This window comes from Mustelus asterias, chromosome 17, assembly GCF_964213995.1.
Source record: "Mustelus asterias chromosome 17, sMusAst1.hap1.1, whole genome shotgun sequence".
Classification (NCBI taxonomy): Eukaryota; Metazoa; Chordata; class Chondrichthyes; order Carcharhiniformes; family Triakidae; genus Mustelus; species Mustelus asterias.
This window is the reverse complement of record NC_135817.1, coordinates 30,124,923-30,145,155: the sequence shown is the minus strand read 5'-3', so window position 1 is coordinate 30,145,155 and position 20,233 is coordinate 30,124,923. Positions and strand designations below refer to the sequence as shown.

Sequence of the window (20,233 nt, the reverse complement as noted above, 5' to 3'; positions counted from 1 at the left end):
TGCGCTGCTCAGCACTTTAAAAGATTAGAAATTCCACGTATGGATAAGGTGGTCAGAAATGATATCCTTGTAGCATTGCAGTGACTTCTGGAAAAAGGGATTTCCTTATCCTAAAACACTGAAATGGCACCAATGTCACCATTGCACAGAGGCAAGGCAGGGGGTGGACGCAAGAGGGATTTAAAATATGATAGTGACAGGAAGAAGCTAAGGTTTGACACGTAAAAGGAAGAGCAGCATTAGTAAAGTTATTGGAAAAGAAGCAGAAAACTTAGCTGAAATAAACATAAAGTTCCATCCGAGGAGAAAGTAAGAAAGAAATTCTGAGATAGAGATTAAAAACTTAAAAGGAGCAAGTGATATCAAACAAAAGTAAATATGGAAGGTCAGCCAGAAGAGCAGGGGAATAGTGAAGTCTACTGGTAACAAAGGTGTGGGTGAGGGTTTCAACAGTGGATCAGTCAAGGCAGGGGTAGAAATAGATGAGGTCACGGTGGTGCAAATAGACAGTTTCGGTGTTCGAGAGGATGTGGCATCAGAAACTCATCTCGAGGTTGAATAGAATGCAAAAGTTATAAATGATTTGGTTTAGCCTCAGATAGTTATCAGGGAGGGGGAGACTGTTGATGTTTTGGGAGTGGAGTTTGTGGAGGGGACCAATGCGTTCAGTCTTTCTAACATTTAGCTGGAGGAAATTTCTGTTCATTTGATACTGGATGTCAGACCAGCAGTGGACAATTTAGAGAGAGAGTGGGGAGGTCGACGGGTTGCTGGTGAGTTAGAGTTGGGTGTCGTCGGTGTTCACATGGGACCTGAGAACGCATTGCTGGATGATGTTGCTAAGGAATAGCATGTTGATGAAAAACAGAACAAGGTTAAGGGGAGAGTTGAGAATGGGTCACTGCTATTAATTTGGATTGCGTGGGCAAAGTGTTAGTACAGACCCAATAGTCCAACTGGTTGTTTCTGAGCCATAACCTTTGGGGATTCAAATGACAAACTAGTTGATCACATTTGTTTAGATTACAGTAAGGTGTGCTTTACCTTGGCTTGCTTTTTAGCCTGTTTCTTTGCTTTCTTTTGTTGGTATTTGGTAACACCAGTTGAGACATCGCCTCTGTTCTTGGAAACAAAGTTTCCATCACAATTCCCATGGTTATCGTTCTGATTATCTTCACTCGTCTTTCTTCCACTTTTTCCCAAGGCTTTTTTATCACTCTGCATTTAAACATCACAATTAATGTACTGACAATCATAACCCCGAATGCAAAATAGTTTTTACAAATAGCCTCTGCAATACAACCAGGTCACATGCATTTTGCCACATTACTGTGAGACAGATGAACAACATAGAAAAACATCAAAATACTGCAAGGTTTGGGTGCTGTGATTTTGATACAGACCAAACAGATCTCTGCTCAGAAACAGTCATTCTTTGATAAAGCACTGGTATTTTTCCAAGAACAATTAAAGTTATATTAATAAATGTACACATCAAATAGTATATTCAGTCAGAAAGTACTGACTCCTTCAGGACAGGGAAATTCCAAGGTCTTAAGAAACGTTCTTAAACTGACTCTGTGGCCAAGATTCATGTTTGAATATTGGCAGCAAAGTCCAGCAAGCTTTACTGATGGGTAATGGTCTTATTGAGGGAATTTTAAAGGTGTAGATTTGGTAGAGATAAATTATTTTCTGTGATGGAGGAGCCCAGAAGAAGGGAGTCAATAACCTTTTTAAAATTAGAGCTCAGCCATTCAGTGAGTTCTTCTGCACAGAAAGGGAAGTGGAAATCTGGAACTCCCTCCCCCAAAATGCTCTTGAGAAAATGGCCAAATGGAGTTAAGAGGCAGAAGTTATGACCTAAATAAACGGCAGAATGGACTCGAGAAAGCTGTTCTTATGTACTTTTGACCACAATCCCAGTCACTGCCATATCGAACTGAATAGGCCTTTACCAAATTAACACCCAACAACAATTACACAAACATGTTTCCAGCTGCGGTTGTTGGGTAGTGAGGTTGGGAACCTTGATTGACCTTCCCTCCACAACGCTAAGAGGCTGAGGTCATTATAACGACTCCTATGGCTACTCTGGTTGGGATCAATGACGAGCACAGCGGTGTGCAAAATATGGAACCCTCCTGTTCATGGCTCACTTAATTACTGTGCCATTGTGAAAAACAAATCACACATTGAGCAACTATCTTAACACTCAGAACATTACACATCAAACAATATTCCGCAGGAATAAGTTTTGGGACATTGTTGCCAACAGTGCCAATTCAGTTGTTATGCAGCTTGGGCTTTGCAGCAATGAGCTTCCAAGCATTGCCCTTGGAATCAAAAGAAAGGAAAAAGCTAGGAAAAAATGTAGAATGTAAACAATGAAAGAGTCCACAGTACCATTTTTACCTGCTCATCCAAAACAGGAAGCGACAAGTCTAAAAAAGATTCTTTTACTAATGTAATCTGAGAACAAAGCAGACAAAATATTTCTATTACTTTTTTTGGTAATTTACTGTTGAATTTGCAGATGAGCAACAGATATTTCCTTCTTCTGCCACTGCCAAAGTAGTTTCTTGGCAATGAAAACTCTCTGATATGTTACCCAAGTGGCTATTCTTAATGAGTCACCAGGCTATTTTACCAGTCAGGATGGTACAGCTGAGCCTGATGATGGTCCTAACCTAGGTATACACATGCACTTTAACAAAGCGGCCAGGAGCATAAACATTAAATTATTTTCTGCTGTTCGTAGATTGCACACAAATGGTAACCCTCTAACTGCTGCGCTGGTTTAGATCAGAGTTAAATCTGTATTTAAATAAAACCTGACAACTACTACAGATCACCTCGAGTATACTTAGCCTATGAAATCACATCTCTGCTTAAAATGTTTTAAACTTGTGTACATCCTGTAAAATCAGGTCAGACCCATGTTTTAAATATAGACTGTGCTCCAAATTGCCTGAAGAAAATAATTAAAATAATCAACTTGAAACTGAAAATAACAAAAATAGTACCTCAGTAGTTAAAATGTTATCATTTTCAAAAAAATAAATTTTAGTGCCTAGTCTACGGAAACTGTGAATTTAGAAAACTTTTTTTTCAAAGAAAGCTCCATGCAAAAAGTTACAAAATACAGAAATGATGACATTAAGTTCATGCACAGACATGTTGGTAGGTAGTTACCTGAACAGAACGTAGAATGACAGGCATACCTGAGTCTGCATGATATAAAGTTCCTAAACTATCAGGCAAGCCTACAGTTTTGTTTTCAAAACAAAATAATTTAAGGAGCCGACACAAATTGCACAAACCACCTTTGTACAATGGCATATTAGACAGGGACTATAAACCGTACTATTCTCCTGTGTTATTCAATTCAGGTTTTGCAGGGCTGATACAAGAGCTTCAATGTTCTGCTGGCAGTTCCATCATATGATTAGGAAAATTCAAGGTTTGATTGCCAGCTTCTTTTTAATTAGGTGACCTCAGCTAGAACAGGACTAGAAGTGCTGCAATTTGCCCAAGGGCCAAATTTGAACAGAGCCCAAGGTTGCTTACTGGAAGTTCACCTGTCTGGAGATCAGGATCAGATTCAGTTGTGATGCGCCTATATCCAGATAACTTGCTGATGCTCGTTATTAAGACTCATATACGAACAAGTGGGAACACATGGTTAAAGTACTGGAGAATACCTGGCACAGTGGAATTGTAACTCAACAAGAAATCAACACAAGAGTGAAGGGGAAGGGAGGAGAAAACTGGTTGAGTATACAGAAACAAAACAACATTGGTTTACAAATTAACTGAATCAAAAATATGCATTGTAACAAAATTAAATTATTTTAAAATCCCTAATAGTGTCAAGACGTTGCATTAAAATGAAATAAAGGAAACTAATAAATGGGAATTAGTTAGGGAGACAGAGCAACTGAGGTCTTTAATATGCAGATTAGTCTAGCAACACCATAAACATATATTTACCCATGCAAAATGGATAACAATAGGACATAGAATTTCAGGAATTAAAGCACTGATAGTAAATTTCAAAACAGAAGATGAGGGTGAATTTCACACTTACATTCTAAAAGGGTGAGTTTATGTAAGAAATGTCATAAAGAGGGACCACTAAGATTAATAGTTCATATAAGAAAACATTAAAAGGAAAAGCAGTACATCAGTGCCAGGGTTCATCCTATGAGCTGAGCTGAGTTAAGCAGAGCTGGTCCAAGGTCATAGCCACACTGTGTTCACTCCAAACAAGGCATCTCCTGGGAAATCCTGTTTGAACTACCATTTGTTGCTATCCTCAACCAGAAGCAATTCTCAAAACAGATGTAAGCGCAGAGTGTGGTAAGTATTGCTGGACTTTGTTTACAGTCCTAATACTGATGGGATGTTGTTTGGGGAGGTTTAGCTCTGAGTTTAGGAAAATAGTTTGGAACTGGGTCAATTTAATTACATTGTGTGTAGCTATCATTGTAGTTAAGCGTATGTTTCTTGTTGTGTCTTTTACTGTTTAATAAACATTTATTTTGCTTAACTATTACAAGACTGGAAGCTTCCTCAATGATCTTTCCTCAGATTATACCAAATTGCAAAAAAAACGTTAGGAACCAGCATTCCATCTTTCCCTTCTGGGATTTAGAATACCTGAGATTTAACATCAGCTGGGTTCTTAACAATAGTTAACATGTTATCATTTACAAAGTTGCTTTTCCATTAATATTCTGCATCCATTCTTTTTAATAGATCAACAGGAATTAATCTCACCATTTTGCACTCCTCGCACATGATTGTACTTGTCAATGTACCACCAAATACCTGGTCAACAAAGTTCAACATGGACCCCTCTTTTTCATACACTGAGGAAGAAAACCGACGTATTCAATTATTCTGCATGAACAAGCATGGAATTATTAACATGCAACTTCAGAATCAGCCAAACTACAGGCCCTAAGCCATGCAGTACTGCAGTGTCTGATTTCAACCACAAGGGGCTGCTAATGAGCCGAGCAGAAATTGTGAGTAACATGGAAGTAACACCTATTAACTCTGTTGAACTAAAATGCTTTCTGTAATCCAGATTTCGAACCAAAGGAATTCACAACCACTGATGCTGAGTAATTCTTTCCAGTCCAAAGACTGAGTAACCTGAAAGCATAAGGAAGATGGTGGCATAGTGGTAATGTTACTGGACTAGTAACTAGGAGACCAGGGCTAACGCTCTGTGGACAACAGTTCAAGTACCATCGTGGTAGTTGGTGGAATTGAAATCATATTACACTAAATTCAATTAATTAATTAATCTGGAATTGAAAGTTAGTCAGTGATGAATAATTATTGTTCACTAATATATTTTAGGCAAATAGAAATGGGCAAAAAGCATAAGAAGAATGATGGCTGAAAACAAATAAATCTGTTAAACACTTAAATACTGTGAATGTGCCCACATACTTGTTACATCCAATTTCTTTGTACTCATGTATCGAGACTAAAGGGGATCCTTTTTTTTAAAAATTCAATTAAGTTGCTTACATAATATGTTGATCTGTTGATGACTCAAACTAAAACACAAACCCACCACGTATTAAGTTGATCTTTCTCTACACCCCAGCTATGACTTTAACACTACATTCTGCACCCTCTCCTTTCCTTCTCTATGAATGGTATGCTTTGTCGTATAGCATGCAAGAAACAATACTTTTCACTGTATACTAATCCATGTGATAATAAGATGGTTTGACCATCTGGTGCATCACAGGTGCATCCAGGCTTACTCTTAATTGAAGATCATTCAATAATCTGGTCAATCTCATCTTTCCTCCACCACCCCTCAAGACCTCAACACAAACAGCAACAGCTCTGCCACCCATTCAGGGTTCCCTTTAAGCAGCATATCTGACAGTGCATTCAACACATTCAACCACTGGGGGGGTTCCCATATTCTATAGCAAAAGTATGTGGTGATACTATGGTATTACCTTTCATGGTTTTCCTGGATTCTTCATTTTCCATCATCTCTGAAGAGTAATTCAAGGCTTTTAAAATGCCGACACCTATACGCTGAGAGTTAAATATATTTTTAAAATGCTTTTTGAAAATATTTCTTGATTTTACAATTCAGCAAAGTTTCAAACATCCAAGGTGAAGGAGAGGCAATGAGACATGGGTAAATAATTTGAGAATCAAATTGGATTACATGGTGAAAAATCTCCTTGGTGTTTTAAATGTACAGTCCCCACTGCTTACAGTAAGCACATTCGTGTTAATGCTATAAGGGATAAATAAGAATTTTTAAAAAGTACAAGAAAAAATGTTCATCCTCTTTGTTTCTGTTTAACAACACACCAGTGCTGTTGCTCACATTGCATAACTACAGTCTTAATAAATATTTAAAAGCAGGCTTCTATATGTTATGAAAAGTGAGCTTTATAATTGTCTTTTTGCTTCAACTTAGTTGTGCAATGTGAGCAACAGCACTGGGGTGTTGCTAAACAGAAACAAAGAGGATGAAAATTTTTTCTTGTGCTTTTTAAAAATTCTTATTTATCCCTTCTAGCATTAACACGAATGTGCTTACTGTAAGCAGTGGGGACTGTACATTTAAAACACCAAGGAGATTTTTCACCATGTAATCCAATTTGATTCTCAAATTATTTACCCAGGTCTCATTGCCTCTCCTTCACCTATGTTCAATAAACTGAAGATAAGGAAAGGGAGCCTTAAGAGTGTACTGGAGAAACCGGCTTTTTTTGTTCCAAAGACGCGACAAACAAGTTTACATAATTCTGAAATGCCGATGATTGTGTCATCATTATAGGACTCCCTACACATGGATAAAAGCTTAATTGAAAATGTTTACAACCTGCCGGAACTGGGTGTGGAATTGCCAAAAATGTGAATAACCACTTGCATTAATCATGTATCGCTCTTCCTGCAGAAATCTGAGATCAAGTGGGGCCAAGAGTGAGCAAGAAAGAGGGAGGGAGAGGTAGAAAGAGGGAGGGAGAGGTAGAAAGAGAAAGGAGGCAGATAGTGAGCGAGATTGAAAGCCACAAGTATTACAAGGGGTTGACTCCATCAAGATCAGTAAATTTTAATAGCACGGAATTGTCTGCCAGAATCATCATCAAACTTAACAAAAAGATTGATGGAGAATTGTCATTTCAATCAGTGTGGTTTTCTTCTGTAATACTTAAAATTTGAGCAATAGGTCAAATAAGGTGCAGTGTGACAGCAATAACCAACTACCACAAGACTTAATAACGTACTTTATCAAGGTGTTAGCAACTGCTGAACTACCTGAAAAAGCAGTTTTGCTTAACATGGTACAAGTGGCACGTTTGTAATTGGTACCTATGGAGATGCTAAATGGTTTGTGCCCATTTCCTGATATAGGCAGCTGTCCAGGTACTGTACAACATCATACAAATTAAAATAACAGCAATACTTAAGCTGGTTAGATAACTAAATAGTTCAGATAATTTATTTTATAATGCATATCTGAATGGGTAAACCATCATAGATAAAAACAAACCATTTAAATGTACCAATTACTATTTATTGTACCCTCAAAGAAAGCATATATTGAAAGATAAAAAAGGCAAGAAGCATCACAAATTTCTCACTCAAAAGTTCTCCTTTCCATTAAAAATTAACACACAAACTCTCCCATCACTGCATCCAATTATATTTTGAACAAAGCCAATATATTTACCTCTACTATAAAACGTGGCTGATTATTCCAAACATTTATCATTGTTTGAATAAAGAAGTTTCCCCGAATGTTTTCAATTTAATTTTCACGATAGTCCCATTTTCCTGGTTTATTTCAGTGTAACAAATAAGGCAAATCCATAAGACCATAAGACCATAAGACATAGGAGCGGAAGTAAGGCCATTCGGCCCATCGAGTCCACTCCACCATTCAATCATGGTTGATTTCAACTCCATTTACCCGCTCTCTCCCCATAGCCCTTAATTCCTCGAGAAATCAAGAATTTATCAATTTCTGTCTTGAAGACGCTCAACGTCTCGGCCTCCACAGCCCTCTGTGGCAATGAATTCCACAGACCCACCACTCTCTGGCTGAAGAAATTTCTCCTCATCTCTGTTCTAAAGTGACTCCCTTTTATTCTAAGGCTGTGCCCCCGCGTCCTAGTCTCCCCTGTTAATGGAAACAACTTCCCTACGTCCATCCTATCTAAGCCGTTCATTATCTTGTAAGTTTCTATCAGATCTCCCCTCAACCTCCTAAACTCCAATGAATATAATCCCACGATCCTCAGACGTTCATCGTATGTCAGGCCTACCATTCCTGGGATCATCCGTGTGAATCTCCGCTGGACCCGCTCCAGTGCCAGTATGTCCTTCCTGAGGTGTGGGGCCCAAAATTGCTCACAGTACTCCAAATGGGGCCTAACCAGTGCTTTATAAAGCCTCAGAAGTACATCCCTGCTTTTGTATTCCAAGCCTCTTGAGATAAATGACAACATTACATTTGCTTTCTTAATTACGGACTCAACCTGCAAGTTTACCTTTAGAGAATCCTGGACTAGGACTCCCAAGTCCCTTTGCACTTTAGCATTATGAATTTTGTCACCGTTTAGAAAATAGTCCATGCCTCTATTCTTTTTTCCAAAGTGTACGACCTCGCACTTGCCCACGTTGAATTTCATCAGCCACTTCTTGGACCACTCTCCTAAACTGTCTAAATCTTTCTGCAGCCTCCCCACCTCCTCAATACTACCTGCCCCTCCACCTATCTTTGTATCATCGGCAAACTTGGCCAGAATGCTCCCAGTCCCGTCATCTAGATCGTTAATATATAAAGAGAACAGCTGTGGCCCCAACACTGAACCCTGCAGGACACCACTTGTCACCGGTTGCCATTCTGAGAAAGAACCTTTTATCCCAACTCTCTGCCTTCTGTCTGACAGCCAATCGTCAATCCATGTTAGTACCTTGCCTCGAATACCATGGGCCCTTATTTTACTCAGCAGTCTCCCGTGAGGCACCTTGTCAAAGGCCTTTTGGAAGTCAAGATAGATAACATCCATTGGCTCTCCTTGGTCTAACCTATTTGTTATCTCTTCAAAGAACTCTAACAGGTTTGTCAGGCACGACCTCCCCTTACTAAATCCATGCTGACTTGTCTTAATCCGACCCTGCACTTCCAAGAATTTAGAAATCTCATCCTTAACGATGGATTCTAGAATTTTGCCAACAACTGAGGTTAGGCTAATTGGCCTATAATTTTCCATCTTTTTTCTTGTTCCCTTCTTGAACAGTGGGGTTACAACAGCGATTTTCCAATCCTCTGGGACTTTCCCTGACTCCAGTGACTTTTGAAAGATCATAACTAACGCCTCCACTATTTCTTCAGCTATCTCCTTTAGAACTCTAGGATGTAGCCCATCTGGGCCCGGAGATTTATCAATTTTCAGACCTTTTAGTTTATCTAGCACTTTCTCCTTTGTGATGGCAACCATATTCAACTCTGCCCCCTGACTTTCCTGAATTGTTGGGATATTACTCATGTCTTCTACTGTGAAGACTGACGCAAAGTACTTATTAAGTTCCTCAGCTATTTCCTTGTCTCCCATCACTAGATTACCAGCGTCATTTTGGAGCGGCCCAATGTCTACTTTTGCCTCCCGTTTGTTTTTAATGTATTTAAAGAAACTTTTACTATCATTCCTAATGTTACTGGCTAGCCTACCTTCATATTTGATCCTCTCCTTCCTTATTTCTCTCTTTGTTATCCTCTGTTTGTTTTTATAGCCTTCCCAATCTTCTGACTTCCCACTACTCTTTGCCACATTATAGGCTCTCTCTTTTGCCTTGATGCATTCCCTGACTTCCTTTGTCAGCCATGGCTGCCTAATCCCCCCTCTGATAACCTTTCTTTTGTTTGGGATGAACCTCTGCACTGTGTCCTCAATTACTCCCAGAAACTCCTGCCATTGCTGTTCTACTGTCTTTCCCATTAGGCTCTGCTTCCAGTCGATTTTTGTCAGTTCCTCCCTCATGCGCCTGTAATTACCTTTATTTAACTGTAGAACCTTCACATCTGATTCTGCCTTCCTTCTTTCAAATTGCAGACTGAATTCTACCATATTATGATCACTGCTTCCTAAGTGTTCCCTTACTTTAAGATCTTTTATCACGTCTGGCTCATTACATAACACTAAGTCCAGAATAGCCTGTTCCCTCGTGGGCTCCATCACAAGCTGTTCCAAAAAGCCATCCTGTAAACATTCAATGAATTCCCTTTCTTTGGGTCCACTGGCAACATTATTTACCCAGTCCACCTGCATATTGAAATCCCCCATGATCACTGTGACCTTGCCTTTCTGACATGCCCTTTCTATTTCGTGGTGCATTTTGTGCCCCTGGTCCTGACCACTGTCAGGAGGCCTGTACATAACTCCCATTATGGTTTTTTTGCCTTTGTGGTTCCTCAACTCTACCCACACAGACTCCACATCGTCTGACCCTATGTCGTTTAGTGCTATTGATTTAATTTCATTTCTAATTAACAAGGCAACCCCGCCCCCTCTACCCACCCCTCTGTCTTTTCGATAGGTTGTGAATCCCTGGATGTTTAACTGCCAGTCCTGAACCCCCTGCAACCACGTCTCTGTGATGCCTACCACATCATACCTGCCAGTCACAATCTGGGCCACAAGCTCATCTACCTTGTTCCGGACACTGCGGGCATTTAAATATAGCACCTTTAATTCCCTATTGACCGTCCCTTTTTGTTTTCGTAGTGTGGTGGATCCAGGTTAATACTTCACATAACGCAGTCTCTCCTTAATGATTTTCTTCTTTAGACTGTCAAATTTATTTTTCCAGTCCTTCCTCATAGTTATTCCATTCGCAATTTTACTGTTCTTAGCACTTATTTTCTTTACAATTGTAGTTAGCCTCTCTGTATTTTCTGTACCCTTTCCATTTCCTCTATTTTTATGGTGCAGCGGTCAGAACTAGTCACCATAAATTCGAAGCTTCTCCCATTGCACTAAAAAATCTGTGGAGAAATGCTGTTCTGGTTGTATGCATATCCTTCCATCCCATTAGCTTTCATAAAATGGGTACTACATTGGCTGGGTGATGAAAATTAAATTGCTTGTCTAATTTATCCTCCGCACTAATCTAGTTTAATTTATAACACGTCGAAGTCCACTTACTTTGATTTCCTCAGTTCTCATTCCATCTAATAAGTAACGAAGCAATTCTTGGCTGTCTTGCTGTTGAAATCCTTTAAATCGTACAGCTCTGAGGAAGAAGTTATAAAAAATGCAACTTACAGATCTGCAACACCGATATTCTATAGATAAAACATTCATTTTTTAAAAATCAGGCTCGATTTAGTGTTCTCACCAATGAGTTAGGAGGTTGTTTGCTCAAGCGCTACTCGAGAATTGAGCACATTAATCTACGCCAAGACTTTGTTGCAGTACATAAGCAGAATAAGCTTTTAAACTGAGGTCCTGCCGGCCCTCTCAGGTAAACAAAGAATATCCCAAAGCACTTCTTGAAAAAGAGAAGTATATTCCTGGCAAACAACTATCCCACAATCAACACTAAAATAGGTTATTTACACCTTGCTGCTTGTTCAACTGCTTGTTGGCAGCCACATTTCCTGCAGCAGTGACTACATTTGAATAAAAACTCAATTAGCAGTTTGGAATACTGACAAATATAAGAAGTGCCAAATGAATGCAAATCTTTCTGTTCTTTTCACCATTAGTTATAATTCAATTGTAGAAGAGATTAAATAAGATAGTAGTGGAATGCTGTCATTATGAAGGAACGTTATCAATAAGGTCAAGGAGGTCCATTCACTGACATACAAAACAACAAAATTTATTGCAAGTCGGTGTGGGCATTTAAATAAATGGAATAAATTGGTGGCACGGTGGCTAACACTGCTGCCTTACAGCGCCAGGAACCCGTGCCTTGGGCCACTGTCTGTGTGGAACTGCACGTTCTCCCCGTGTCTGCGTGGGCTTCCTCCGGGTGCTCCGGTTTCCTTCCACAGTCCAAAGATGTGCAGGTCAGGTGGATTGGCCATGCTAAATTGACCCTAATGTTAGGAGGATTAGCAGGGTAAATATGTGGGGTTATGGGCCTGGGTGGGATTGTGGTCGGTGCAGACTCAATGGGCCTAATGGCCTCCTTCTGCACTTTAGGGATTCTATGAATTATCTAGTCAGTGTAAGGCTACCTTTCTCAAGTCGAGAACACAATTTTCAAATTGTCATGTTTGTGCTGAAAACTCAGATGTTTTAGTCTGAATACTATTGGTTTCATACCTGCACAGCAATGACTGTGGATACTCACTTTTTACAGACCTGAGTGAACAGCTCCTTCGGGGTGAGAACATTCTTTTTTGTATCTTGAAAATCAAGAAGAAATTGGCGCATTGCTGAAGACAGTGGTCCTGGTTGGTCAAGGTGAATCTCTAGGTGTCCCTGATAATTTAAAGTAAAATTCAAATTCAAAATTATATAAAACAAAATTATATATTCTCAATGAGAAAATTATTACATATGCACTCCTTTGAGCTATAATTACTTGCAAACTTGATAGGGGCAGAAGTAGACCATTCAACCTGTCTTATGGTTCTATAAAAAAAGAAGTGAAATTCTGTGCTGCATTATTTCATGACACTATAATCTCAGAGAAAAGATGCCTGATGCCTAGAAATCTTTACCCTTACTTTCGTTTTCATTGCATCATATAACAGATGGTGGCCCTTCAACCCAATGTATCTGTATGTTCTTTGAAAGAACTATCCAATTAGTTCCATTTCTCTCTTCTTTTGCCATAGCCCTGCAAATTTCTTCTGGTTTAAAAAGTGTAATGTTTAGTCTTGAAAGGCAAAAAGAGAAAAAGGAAAAACTGAAATTATTGGTCAGAAACATCTCAGCACTTCACATCGCATTATGCCATTGTTGTTATAAGGTGGGCAAATGCAGTAGCTACTTTGCACAACTTGGTCCCCAAATGACACTGCAATTATTCTCTGACATTGTGTTGGCGGAGGAAGGAATGTTAGCCAGGACATCAGAAAGAGCCTACGCTTACAGCCAGAATAAATGGCAACTCATTTGCTGAAAGATGATGTTTTTGAGACTTAGGAGGAGCAGACTTAGAAAATTATTACATATGCACTCCTTTGAGCTATAATTACTTGCAAGTTACATTTGGCCATATCCAACTGTGATGAATACAAGAAAATTTCCAATTCCGATATGAAGTCCAAAGCATAACAATAGAGTTTATGGATAAGAGGCTAATTGTCTGAAACATGCATATTTAACATAATTATCAGATGATGTGACTACTACTTCAGCATAAAAGAATTAAAAACAATTCGAGAAGTTACTATTTTGCATATCTGATCAACTAGTGGGTACTACACCAGGATCTGACTGAGCTCTTTTCTGATAAAGTGACTTTATTTTCATGGCCTTCGTAGACACATGGGTAAATTAGTGGCCGAAAAGCTACCTCATGAGATAAGCTGGAAATCAAACCTAAATTGTCCACTAGTTAATTGCATAATTATCAGATTTACAATAAATTCAACATCACAATTTTGTAACAGTTAATAAATGAAAATCATCCACTTTCAGGCATGAACTACTAACACGTTTTTATAGAAAAACTAAATTCTGAGGTGCAACTAGACTGTCACCTCCAATAAACAGCCATTCATTGTTGGACCAGAAGTTGAAATTAAGGTTGTGTAAGGGGTTAAAGATACTTCAATTTCTACAGATAATTCTACAATTCACATGTCTTATAACATATGGAGCGAACGATTCTCCCAGCCTGCTGCACTGCTTTTGTAGCGCAGCGGGCCAGGAGACTTAAGCGGATGCGGGTTTGCAGGCTCCCCGCTGGGCGCCACGGCCCCCATAAGTCTCTGGCAGCCGGATATCCAGTGCCATCAGCTCCACGCCAGAAATTGGCGCACGGCTGAATAAATTATGGTAATCTTTATTTCCCTATAATTGAAATCTCATTAGTGCTCCCCCCCAGGAGTGGTTCATTATAGCGGGGTTTACTATAGCCCCCTACTTGGGAGGAGCTGGCGGCCCGACCCCACTGGAGTGAAGGGGGGGCAATCAAGGGCCCCCATTAGACTTGGGGGGTGGGCCTCTGGGCATTGCCAGTCTGGGCCCCCTGGCACTGCCCAAGGGGCAAAGTGGCAATGCCCAGGGGCACCTTGGCATTGCCCACTGAGCATCAGGCAGTACCAAGGGATGGGGTGCTTCAGGTGGGGATGGGGAAGAGGAGATTGGTGGGGGGCCCTGCTACCACTGTGCTATCGGGCTAGTGACGGCCGGGGGGGGGGGGGGGGGGGTGTTGAGGCTAGCCCAGACATGTTTGGAGGGCCAGCGACCGGGAAATCGACAGTACGAGGTCACTGCACATGCGCCGATCACGGCGCTAACAGATCGGCCCATGCACAGTGGCCCGCTCAGCGCTTTGCTGTTAAGCCTCTCCAGCGGGAATAGGCCCCATCCACTGAATTTCAGCATGATCCACGCTGAGGCACTCTGCAGTGCACAGAGTGTGGGAGATTCATTTTTAAACTCCCGCTGAAAAAAAACAGGATTTACTCCAGTTTTTACATAAATGCGACACTTAGGATTTTTTGGGGAGAATCGCCATCATGATTTTTGCTAGCCTTTGTAAAATGTTCCTTAGAGTAAATCATTCAAAGGTTTCCAGATACTAGGACAGGTAGCATATAAAAGCTTAAAAGTTTTTAATATTAATTTCATACAATGGTTAAGTTTCATAAAATGGTAGATTACAGACTATAAAATAGAAGCCTTTCAAGTGCTTTGTCACAAATATTCACCTACCAGATTTAGAGAGTCAGGCGTTATAACGGTCATCGTAGCTTCATTCATTTTTAACCCCTGAATCAACTCATTCAGCACGTAAGTCTGTGATAAGACCTGGATTAATGAATAAAGATAACTATACCGTCTGTTTCTTACAATTATCAGAAGTGATTAGAAAGTAAAATAACTTCAATGAGCAAAATTCAATCAGATAACATTCAAAAATATTCCTATATAAAGCACCAGGATAGAGAATAGTCTTTAAATAGAAGAGTGCAGCAGCAGTAAATGACTGTTTATAATGATTCTCTTATAGGCTAGTCTTCCCGTCCCTTAATGAAAATAGAGGAAACAAGTTATTGTACATTTTAGTGCAATAATGTCTTTTTGTGCTATGATTAAAATCCACAACTTATTACAATACTGTCTCGAGTTCTCCCATTAGTGCAATTTTTAGTATGCAATTTAAAATGTTAACTAAATAAAATGTGAGCTAGTTAGCTGATATTTTGTAACCACGCGATACAGTGTTTCATGTTAAGGCTTTATAATCACCTGCATGACAGCATTAAAAAAGCAGGTATTGCCAAGATTGCTGAGTCCTTTCACTGATATCAGTTGGCTGTTTTGTGCCACAGTCTTTCCTTTCTCATGTTTCCCAGTTTCTGTTGTGTTATCTTCCATTCCCTTACCGTTTTCATTTGTTTCAGGCAGTCCAGCTGTAATTATAAATATAGCACAATTTAAACTAGATGCATCTGTGTTACTCACATTAATCACTTGAACATCAAGTACCACCACACCTGCTACTGCACTCAATTTAATCAAATTCCACAGATGCCAATATATCTGCACACATTTCAAGTTGATTTTGTCAGATAAGCAGTCTAATTTTGGAACTGGAACTGTACAAATCAGCTTTATGTTCTTACATCGGTGTGTGTTAAATCTATGGAGAACTTAGAGCATTATGTAATAACTGCACTGTAACATCCAGCAAAGTGAGAATTAAATAGCACTTAATGATGTATACTTTATATATATTCATATAACTATTTAACTCAAACAACCTCTTGGTAACTCACCTCTTTTGGCGCATTTGTCAGCTGTCTTTTTTTGGATATAAGTTATAAATTGACCTAACTGATCTTTGACTTCATAACGCACTTCATCATCACACAAGTAGCACCTGTATCAAAATAATGACGAGTTAATCAAAACAAAAAAAAATCAATGCAAACACTCCGTCCATCACAACCATTCTTTCCAAAATCCCTCCTACCTTTTAATCTTGTACAAATTCTTGCAGCAGTACTTTTAAAAAAGTATTCTTATACAGCTGCTTCCACCCTTCCCTCTCGCTCAATCCCACCTCACAACCACTACTATCTCTGCACCCACTCCTCTAATTAGCAATATTTTTCCTAAAACCATAATCAACACTTCATTGCTGCTTACAATATCATACCACAAACTTTCTTATCTAGTACCTTGATGGTTCACTGGTTGATGGAAAACAATTTAGTGACAGATAACACTGAAGCTCAAACATCTGACTTCAGTGATGTTAGTTAACCCTAAGATCCTGCCCTGTGCGTTTATTAGCTTTTGTTGCGACACTACGGACTTCCTACAGAAACTCAGCACACATGGAGCAGTTGAACCAGGAGCACTCCACGTCACAATGGATGTCTCGGCACTCTACACCAGCATCCCCCACGACGATGGCATTGCTGCAACTGCCTCAGAACTGCCAAGCTCCAGATGCAATTTTACAACTCATCCGCTTCATCCTGGACCACAATGTCTTCACCTTCAACAACCAGTTCTTCATCCAGACACACGGAACAGCCATGGGGACCAAATTCGCACCTCAATATGCCAACATCTTCATGCACAGGTTCGAACAAGACCTCTACACCGCACAGGACCTTCAACCGATGCTATACACTAGATACATCGATGACATTTTCTTCCTTTGGACTCATGGTGAACAATCACTGAAACATCTATATGATGACATCAACAAGTTCCATCCCACCATCAGACTCACTATGGACTACTCTCCGGAATCGGTTGCATTCTTGGACACACGCATCTCCATCAAGGACGGTCACCTCAGCACTTCACTGTACCACAAGCCCACGGATAACCTCACGATGCTCCACTTCTCCAGCTTCCACCCTAAACATGTTAAAGAAGCCATCCCCTACGGACAAGCCTTCCGTATACACAGGATGTGCTCGGATGAGGAAGATCGCAACAGACGCCTCCATATGCTGAAAGATGCCCTCATAAGAACAGGATATGGCGCTTGACTCATCGAATGACAGTTCCGATGCCCCACAGCGAAAAACCGCACCAACCTCCTCAGAAGACAAACACGGGACACGGCGGACAGAGTACCCTTCGTCGTCCAGTACTTACCCGGAGCGGAGAAACTACGACATCTTCTCCGGAGCCTTCAAGACGTCATTGATGAAGACGAACATCGCACCAAGGCCATCCCCAAACCCCCATTTCTTGTCTTCAAACAACCGCACAACCTCAAACAGACCATTGTCCGCAGCAAACTACCCAGCCTTCAGAACAGTGACCACGACACCACACAACCCTGCCACAGCAACCTCTGCAAGACGTGCCGGATCATCGACACGGATGCCATCATCTCACGTGAGAACACCATCCACCAAGTACATGGTACATACACTTGCAACTCGGCCAACGTTGTCTACCTGATACGCTGCAGGAAAGGATGTCTCGAGGCACGGTACATTGGGGAGACCATGCAGACGCTACAACAACGGATGAATGAACACCGCTCGACAATCACCAGGCAAAAGTGTTCTCTTCCTGTTGGGGAACATTTCAGCGGTCACGGGCATTCGGCCTCTGATCTTCGGGTAAGCGTTCTCCAAGGCAGCCTTCACGACACACGACAACGCAGAGTCGCTGAGCAGAGACTGATAGCCAAGTTCCACACACGAGGACGGCCTCAACGGGGATCTTGGGTTCATGTCACACTATCTGTAACCCCCATAACTTGCCTGGGCTTGCAAAATCTCACTAACTGTCCTGGCTGGAGACAGTACACATCTCTTTAACCTGTGCTTAGCCCTCTCTCCACTCACATTGTTTGTACCTTTAAGACTTGATTACCTGTAAAAACTCGCATTCCAACCATTATTTTGTAAATTGAGCTCGTGTCTTTATATGCCCTGTTTGTGAACGGAACTCCCACTCATCTGATGAAGGAGCAGCGCTCCGAAAGCTAGTGGCTTTTGCTACCAAATAAACCTGTTGGACTTTAACCTGGTGTTGTGAGACTTCGCACTGTGTTTACCCCAGTCTAACGCCAGCATCTCCACATCATATTTATTAGGCAGCAGGGATTAGAGACATCAAAAAATGTAACTAATTCTCATTAATGTTGGATATTTGGTTTCAGACTGTTCAATGAGGACTCTCAATTACAGTATCCACCATCAGAGTACCAAGAGCACGTCATAAACTGATTCAAAAAACTAATTAAATTCCATGCTCTTATTCCATTGATAATCCATGAATATGCTACCGTATATGAGATATTGAACCTACCATACACTCCAGGAATCTAAATTAAGAACCACACAATGTGATTCTGAATGCTGCTTCTCATAATGCTTAAGGGCATGTTGTTCTTCTGAATCCCTCCCACAGCCCTGTAAAATACAAAGCAAGCCAGGACATTTGTATAATGCTGAACAAATCATTTTATACTACACAAAGGGAACAACAGAAACATGCAGCAGGCCAAAGGTTTCACTGAATTATAATTTTCAAGCACATAATTTGACTAACAATTATTTTAGTTGAAGTTATATGGAGAATGCCTTCGAGGATGACAAGAGCATCGCGCAATTGAATAATTCAGGCACTATTAACCATTTGAGATTTTTGAACACTTCATCTGTTCCTTGAAGTTAGAGTACTACATTGAACAACTGTTTTTTCCAAACACAGTAAGAATTCTCACAACACCAGGTTAAAGTCCAACAGGTTTATTTGGAATCATGCGCTTTTGGAGCATTGCTCCTTCCTCAGCTGAGTCCAAACACAACACATTAATTTTCCAGGGCTACTCAATTTTGGGTTTAGTGTGTTGCGGTAAATTGTTAGGACACTTCAGTGAATGTCACACTGAAGAATTAACTGTTGTAGTATGATGATTGTAAATTTTCAAAGAAATAATTTGTAGTTGATTACCAAATAAATATGACCAGCGAATATTATGGACATAACTTAAAAATGCTCTATTTCAGAATCGAAGAGCTCAATTTTCTTGCAAGAATTTAGTATATAAAATTCATACAAGTCCTGCATAGAGGATTAGGTAGTAGAGAGAGAAGAGTTTTCTCCGCAGACATTAACAACATTGGGTGTGAACATCTAAAGGGGATCTGTTCTGAACTAATCTTACAGCTGATGGCATATCAAGTGCTCCCGCCCCACCAGAATATGTACTTACAATGTAATTTGAACAATATTCCCACACACAAAATGCTGAACTAGAAAGGTATTAAGCAGTCTGGAGAAATGAGCTAATATCTGCAACCAGATCGCACTGTACAGCGAGAGACTCTAAACAGAAAATAGTTAGAAAAGGTGATGCCAGCTTGCCTCAGTCCTGAAATGAATTAAATTACTGTATGTACATGTATAACCACACTGTCAATACTTGAATTGCATTGCGGTTGTCAGGAAGTCATCAATCTGAAATGTTAATATGGTTTCTCACTCTATAGATGCTGTCTGATCTGCTGTGTATTTCTTGCATTTTTTGTTTTTATTTCAGGTCTCCAGCATCCATGATGACTGGTCAAATAGCAGGGTGGTAGATAAAGGTAGGCAGGTTAATAGAATTATGAATTGCAACTGTAGTATAAATTGACTTACTCCTGTAGTCACCGCTCCATTGTTGTTGCAGGGTGCATCAACGTGAGCTTTTCAGAGTCTGTGATTGCTGCTGAAAGGCTCACCAATTACAGGAGATTTTTGACAAAATGGTTATACATTAAGTTTATTTTAAATGCCAACATAGTTTTGTGGATGGAACGGTTCGATTTTTAATGTCTATTTTTTCTAGACCACTTGGTAACGTGCCACAGAAAATGGATATAACTACCACAGCACCCAATTTCCTCTTGGTGCAGGTATTAATTGGGAATAATATTCCAAAAAATTCTACTCATTCAATTTTCCTCATCACCCAGGGGTACAAAATAACAGTATGTTCAAGACAGCAACTAGAAAGAAAAATAAGAGGAAGAAAGCTGAAGGCTTTAAAAAAAAATATAGAAGTGCCCATC

The 20,233-nt window shown here is 40.1% G+C and overlaps 1 protein-coding gene across 10 annotated transcripts in view; it reads right to left on the bottom strand.

Annotated features, from left to right (window-relative positions):
* The window catches only part of usp16 (ubiquitin specific peptidase 16), a 42,148-nt gene that overhangs the window by 9,293 nt on the left and 12,622 nt on the right, over window positions 1-20,233 (bottom strand). For 4 of the 10 annotated variants that reach the window (XM_078232463.1, XM_078232464.1, XM_078232472.1 and 1 more), the window contains exons 4-13: window positions 18,483-18,586; window positions 15,971-16,074; window positions 15,441-15,604; window positions 14,904-14,999; window positions 12,364-12,494; window positions 11,208-11,295; window positions 5,994-6,075; window positions 4,783-4,874; window positions 2,407-2,472; window positions 1,045-1,218 (exon numbers count right to left, since the gene is read on the bottom strand). In XM_078232463.1, coding sequence (XP_078088589.1) covers window positions 1,045-1,218; window positions 2,407-2,472; window positions 4,783-4,874; window positions 5,994-6,075; window positions 11,208-11,295; window positions 12,364-12,494; window positions 14,904-14,999; window positions 15,441-15,604; window positions 15,971-16,074; window positions 18,483-18,586 — 1,101 coding nt within the window. The remainder of the gene's footprint in view (window positions 1-1,044; window positions 1,219-2,406; window positions 2,473-4,782; window positions 4,875-5,993; window positions 6,076-11,207; window positions 11,296-12,363; window positions 12,495-14,903; window positions 15,000-15,440; window positions 15,605-15,970; window positions 16,075-18,482; window positions 18,587-20,233) is intronic. The other 6 variants (XM_078232467.1, XM_078232466.1, XM_078232471.1 and 3 more) reach the window with 4 other exon arrangements.